At 43.6% G+C, this 7,230-nt stretch overlaps 1 protein-coding gene across 1 annotated transcript in view; it reads left to right on the top strand.

Moving 5' to 3' along the window:
- Positions 1-4,351, top strand: part of pacrg (PARK2 co-regulated) — a 191,487-nt gene extending 187,136 nt beyond the window's left edge. The window contains exon 5 of the mRNA XM_083791936.1: positions 3,719-4,351. Coding sequence (XP_083648062.1) covers positions 3,719-3,879 — 161 coding nt within the window. The 3' untranslated portion in view covers positions 3,880-4,351. The remainder of the gene's footprint in view (positions 1-3,718) is intronic.
- Positions 4,352-7,230: the final 2,879 nt, after the last annotated feature.

Genomic DNA, 7,230 nt, shown 5'->3' with positions numbered 1-7,230 from the left:
ACACACACACACACACACACACACACACACACACACACGCATGCATGCAAACATGCTTGTGCACCAGGGGGGCAGTCAGCCAGATATTTCGTGACTTTGAAATCGGGACTTCCTGAAAGTTCATATAATGGCCTGTTGTGGCGCTGGACTGGACCCAAAAAGCCCCATAGCTCCATAGAGGCCCATGTATTTGGGCCCAACTTCACCTAGACTGTATTACCTTAATAAACATGGTCATGAATACTTTCTGCTTCCAGTCACTAGTTTAAAGTCTCATTTCTAATGTCATAATATTCTTTTTGGAAAATTATGGTCCCATTTATAAAAGAAATGACCATAAAGTTGCGTATGTTCTGAGGGGCGTGGCTACCGTTACAGTCTATGATCGGGATCCCCCACCCACTCGAGTCAAAATAAAAACCAACAGAGAAGAAGGGGGGAAGTCCCGCCTCGTTGTCTGGGCCAGCCAATGGCCAGCTGGACCAGAACGGATCAAGAAAGATGGCGACTTACAGTGCATTAGACTAGAGTGCAAGGAATTTCAGGCTTCATTTTACGTTCATGTTAGACCCGGGGAACGCTTTGTCCATATTTTTTACAGTCTATGTTGTGCACACACAGCCCTTTTTCCACAATCCACCCTAATTTGCACAGTATAAGAAGGTCTAAATATTTTATTTTCTCAGGCAATGAAAAAGGTTTGGAATTGGACAGGACATATAACACACTGTGAAAGACAACATTCTGGGTGGCAAACTCCCTGAGTAGACATGATTTATCAGCGTTAAACTGTCACATTTCAGAGCAGTGCTCCTTCAGCACAGGAATGCTGGATTTGTACTTAGTTGCACGCTAGTGTCACACACCAAAAGTAGCACAACTACAAGCTCATAATGTGTCACAGCATTAATACTGCATGTAATTTTGCATACTGTGCTATTTGGTGGTAAGAAGAATAACTATGAGTTGCCTAGGCTGTTTTCTATTTTTGAGGGGCACTAGCCCCTCCTATGTCCAGTTTTGAGGGTTTGTGCAAACACAACATTGACAATGAATGGCCAGCTTTGAGTTATTTTGTAAACATAAACATTGAAGTCGAAGGTGAGGACGCAAATTGTGTTTGGCCGGAATGATATGATGTATGATGATAAGAGCGCCCCTCACTGGTGTGATTTTTATTTCACATATAGTGATATTTAGTTTTGGATTAGTATTGTCCACATTACACCTGTCTTGCTGGGCAGCATTCCTTTTCGGGTTTATGATCTGGTTGGGAGCGGATGATATCGCTACGTCATGATTTTTCTCAATAAAAGCAGCTAAGAGACCTTTTATTGTTATTCTTCCGGTTTGAGGGAAATGGAAGTTCCGGATGAATCTTCTCGCCTGATGACTACAAAACAATATTACAACATGACGTAACGATATCATCCACTCCAGACCGGTTCACACAGCAATTTTGTAACACAGACCAGGCTTTCCTCCGATGCCTGGTGATGCGAGGTTAGTCTTGCGCAGATAGGTTGGATAGGTTTTAAAGGTTTTCACCTACAATCACATGCCCTAAACAGTATGTAAATAGTATAGTCGTGCCTATTCAGTCCTCTGTAGATCTGCATAATTTTGATTCAGAAATACAAACACCACAGAAAATGAAGCAATCAGAGCTGAGGCTCATGCTGATTCTCTCCCCCGCTGTTCTCTTCTCATATAGAGAGCAGGAAAAATGAGTCCATGGCAATGAGCAGTGAGGCGGACTGGGAACTTATAGACGTGTTACCGCCTAACAGCATGCTTTATGGGACTGGCTCCCTTTGTGTTTTAATGAGGCGACTGTGGAGGGCTGCTAGGAAGAGAGAGAAGGATGGAGATTGAAGAAGAAAGGAGAGATTGTGAAAGGTAGAGAGAAAAGAGTAAAGTGAAAGAGTGAAAGCAGCGGGCCAGAGGAGGCTTTGTGTCCCCTCTCTCCAGGTCTAATTAGGAGTGCTCTCCTCTGCTCTCCTCTCCTCTCCTCTCCTCTCCTCTCCTCTCCTCTCCTCTCCTCTCCTCTCCTCTCCTCTCCTCTCCTCTCCTCTCCTCAGTGATATGAGTTTTGATCGTGTTCCACCCATAAAACAAATGTCTTGAGTCCAATGACCAGTGTTTTACTTTGCTTCAATTTATAGCTTCACCCTCATGAAATAAACCCTTGACTTCCCCCCAGCACAATTTCCTTGAACAGCATTTTGTGTAGTGTGTGTGTGTGTGTGTGTGTGTGTGTGTGTGTGTGTGTGTGTGTGTGTGCGCGTGTGCGTGTGCGTGCTTGCATGACATCTCTATGTGGGTACTAGGCATGTTTGTTATGTGCAGTGCACATGAGTATGTGTGTGAGTGTGTGCGTGTACATCTTGGCAGTGTGTGCATGCTAAGCATTCAGACCACATTCTGTTCTATATTTACCTCCCTCTGAAAAGTGTTCTGAGCCTTTAGAGCCATAGCGGGAGATTGGCAGTTGCTGTGTGCTGATAAAGTTGTGATCTGTGTGTGTGTGTGTGTGTGTGTGTGTGTGTGTGTGTGTGTGTGTGTGTGTGTGTGTGTGTGTGTGTGTGTGTGTGTGTGTGTGTGTGTGTGTGTGTGTGTGTGTGTGTGTGTGTGTGTGTGTGTGTGTGTGTGTGTGTGTGTGTGTGTGTGTGTGTGTGGGTACTTGAGGAATGCTTTCTCAATAACAAGTTCCTTTGTGGACGAGCTATGTGGTTGTGTGCTGTTCATTTCCATTTGCCATTCCACCTATTTTTGTGAACACGCACATATACTCACACATGCACGCACACACGCCAGTCCAGGCACAAATCAGCAGAGGGGCATACATTTTTCCAAAGGGGGCACTTTATCTTTTTCCAACACCCCTATATGTATAACAAATACTCACCAATAAACACAGTGATGCGTTGAAAAAGGCTACAAGCAGGCTACAATTATGCAGCAGCACCACCAACAATAAACAAATACAATCACGTTGAGCATTATAATGTCTTCTGCATATATTACCTTGTATTTCTATTAACTATTCAATACATTTGAAAATCTATATATTTTTAATAATCATAATTTAATTTCGCTCCTGTGCCCTACTAACAGTCATTAAGACATGCGAATCCTTTGACTCCTTCAAAACCTCTCTCAAGTCAAAGGGCACCTACGGACGGCTGCAATTCGAAACTGGCCCCCGTAAAATCTGAATCCACCACCCACCCCTCTTTCCCCTCACTGTATATGTTTTTTTCCTTTTTTACCTCCTTTATGATGATTTCCTGATTTTGGCTATATAGAAGTGTATATTTGTACGTCTCTAAATGTTCTGATGAATTGAAAATGGTGGACCCTATTGTAAACAAGCCTCATTAAACTTTACCTTGAGCAGTTAAATGCTGCACTGTAAATCCCCCAGTGTTCATTCAACTCATATAGTTAACCTTGTTTTAGTGCCATTTGGTCACAACTGGCCAAGATGAACAAATTAGATTTGGTGTCGCTGTCGGGTTTGTAAATCAGCTGGAAACATGAATGTATATTTTACGGCTGCATAGAGTGGTCACATATGTTGCTGATCGCTGATCATGTTGCACTGATTAGGATTCCCCACAAATTTGGTGTAATGCAAAATAGAATATGTATTATGAACAGTTGCAAATGATGTGCTTTATTTGCCTCTCTCTCTCTCTCTCTCTCTCTCTCCCAGTCAACTCTGGAGACGGCATTGACTACAGTCAGCAGAAAAGAGAGAACATCGGCGACCTCATCCAGGAGACTCTGGAGGTATTTGAGCGATATGGGGGAGAGGACGCTTTCATCAACATCAAATACATGGTGCCCACCTACGAGTCCTGCCTGCTCAACTGAGGGTGCCCATATGCTGCGTTCACACGGGCGGATACAAAGATACAGTCTACCATTCTTTGTCAATGGAAGCCAGCGACATGAAGATACAAAGATACAGTCTACGTTTGTAGCTGCTACAACAGCTACAAAGCTATACAAAAAAGTTGGGCTAGTTTCAAGTTCAGCTACAAAAATACACAGCTATATATATGCTGTATGTGTCTTTGAATCTTTTGCATCTGCCAGGGTGAACGTAATAGACTCAACCCTGGACCCTCTCTGATAGCTCTTTCACCTGCGCCCTCCAAGCCCACTTACCCTTTACATCACTACCCTGCCCCCTTCAGACCAACCCTTCTGCTCTGATATTTGCTAGCCTATCCAGCTGATCCCCTCCGTTACCCCCTCCTGTGCGACCTTTATGGCACCTATTAAATTCATAACAGCAAGTTATTAATTATTGTGCGTCTGGCTGTGTTCTGAGGAACGCCACTGTGTATATAACGAGTATGCTCCCTTTAATGTACTGTAAATGCAGGTTTCCCGGAACAAGCTCCTTACTTATTAAAGTATGCATGTTGCTGTTCACGTAACCCATTTCCATTTTCTTTTTAGAAATGCAAATGTCACTCACTGACTGACTGACTGACTGATATGGAAATTACACCATTCGTAGAGGGATGTAGTTTACGCTATAATAAATCACGCCATTGTGTGATCATTGAAAACAATGAAGACAGCAGGTAACCACCCACTGTGTTTAAGTATCTATACCGCAAGATCCCCACCTGTGTCGTCTCACCCTTGTGCACCAGTGCTGCACTTATAGTACCACGCGAGAGCATCTGTGACCTTGTACATTATTAGTCACCTATAAGAGACAGAGTGTAAAAACTACTAAAAAGTCATTTATTGCCGACATGACTCACATTTATTAGTTTCCTGATGCATCTTTGACCGTCACTGACAATTTGCATAGCTGGTGCAGAGGAGTCAGCCTGAAAATGGACGATGCCAGTGCTCAAGAATTGTACTTGGTTACTCTCCACCACAGACCATGAACCGACTTCCCAAAGTTCACCTTAAAAATATGAACGATATTAGGGAAAGTTATAAGTAACTCATCTGTCCTAACAGCCTTAATACCAGTAAGACGCCCTGAGGGCGAGAAGCACGCATCCGCCTGGGTGACAGCAGACTGCTTTGGCATGGGGGGTCAGATCAACATATGGAATGTGAGAACAGGTCAGCTCCATATATGGAGAAGTGTGGCAGCGGGGGCAATGTCTTGAGTGTACAGGCGTGTCACGAGGTGTGAGGGACTGACAGACAGAACGACGGACGGACTGACAGGTTTTGCAGGTTTTAATAGTAATCTGCGACCTACAGTCGCAAAAACATGACAAGGTGGTGAGAAACGTAACAACAGTATTTAGCATGCACTGTCTCAACACTAGGAAGGAAATAAAACATGCACTGTCTCAACACTAGGAAGGAAATAAAACATGCACTGTCTCAACACTAGGAAGGAAATAAAACATGCACTGTCTCAACACTAGGAAGGAAATAAAACAGAAATTGCAACTGGGATTGTAAATAAGAAATAAGAATAAGAAAGAAACTCACTGGATGAGTTGTGATATTTGAACCACACATCATGATAGACTGTTCCATGCTGACTGCAAGGGACCAAAGGAACAGAACTTAAAGGTCACACACCTGCATATCCCAGATAATTACCACAGTAGGCTACTTGAGAGCAATTTACTTTAATGCAGTAAGTAAGTGTAACTTGCAATTACTCAGCAAGAGCAAGAATGTTTGTTCCTGTTTAATGTTGATGTGGAGGGGTGGACGCTCAACTGAGTCCTATAATGTTGATGTGGAGGGGTGGACGCTCAACTGAGTCCTAATGTTGATGTGGATGGGTGGACACTCAACTGAGTCCTATAATGTTGATGTGGAGGGGTGGACACTCAACTGAGTCCTAATACTCAACTGAGTCCTAATGTTGATGTGGAGGGGTGGACGCTCAACTGAGTCCTAATGTTGATGTGGAGGGGTGGGACGCTCAACTGAGTCCTAATGTTGATGTGGAGGGGTGGGACACTCACTGAGTCCTAATGTTGATGTGGAGGTGACGCTCAACTGAGTCCTATAATGTTGATGTGAGGGTGGACACTGCACAGTCGATGTGAGGGTGGACACTCAACTGAGTCCTAATTGATGTGAGGGGTGACATCAACTGAGTCCTATATGTGATGTGGAGGTGGACACTCACTGAGTCCTAATGTTGATGTGGAGGGGTGGACACTCACTGAGTCCTAATGTTGATGAGGAGGGAGTGGACGCTCAACTGAGTCCTAATGTTGATGTGGAGGGGTGGACACTCAACTGAGTCCTATAATGTTGATGTGGAGGGGTGGACACTCAACTGAGTCCTAATGTTGAAGTGGAGGGGTGGTCGCTCAACTGAGTCCTAATGTTGATGTGGAGGAGTGGACACTCAACTGAGTCCTAATGTTGATGTGGAGGGAGTGGACGCTCAACTGAGTCCTAATGTTGATGTGGAGGGGTGGACACTCAACTGAGTCCTAATGTTGATTGGGGCAAGCGGTGGCCGAACGGTTTGCGGAGCGGTCTTGATACCGGAAGGTCACCAGTTCACATCCCCGGACCGGCACTGTTAAAATTACCACTGCTGAAATGCCCTTGAGCAAGGCATTGAACCCCTACCATGAAATGTTCTATGAGCAGGGTTGTGGCTGTAAACAAGTCCTTGGCTTAGTCCACTTCCCTGGGTAAACAAAGAACTTTGCTTTGCTTTATGTAGAGGTGTGGACGCTCAACTGAGTCCTCGTGAAGTTTTAGAAGGGATCTTAAAAAGCCATTTGCGTATCTATAATGCTGAGTGAAGGTACATCAAATCGTGACATTGAGCTGACCCAATGGCTGAAAATCTTTGCTGCGATTTTAGGCATCAAAGGCAACACAGATCTTAGCTTGCTTTGGAAAGATGTCTGTCTCTGAGTGCACAACGGGTCCAAATGCTGCAACAGCTGCTCCATGTGGTGCAAATGATTGGTCCACATCTGGCTCCCAATGAGTAAAATCTACAAACTTTTTATGTAGTTTTTGTATTAGTTTACTAATATATTTACTAAATAGTTACACTTTTTTTTTTTTACAGTGTTGCTCTTTAATAAAGTCTTCTCTTCACAGTGTTGTAATTAAACCACTTCAAATAAAATGTCATAAAAAGATTATAAACGTGCAATCAACTGTTCATGACTGTTTTTTTTATGAAATATTTTTGGCAAAATATAAAAAAATGTGTTTTACAAAAGTCGGCCTCCTGGTGGCGCTATAACA

This window comes from Protomyctophum parallelum (assembly GCF_964188405.1).
Source record: "Protomyctophum parallelum genome assembly, chromosome: 20".
NCBI lineage: Eukaryota > Metazoa > Chordata > Actinopteri > Myctophiformes > Myctophidae > Protomyctophum > Protomyctophum parallelum.
Note: the sequence above shows the minus strand (reverse complement) of the source record. Positions and strands in the feature narration are given on the sequence as shown.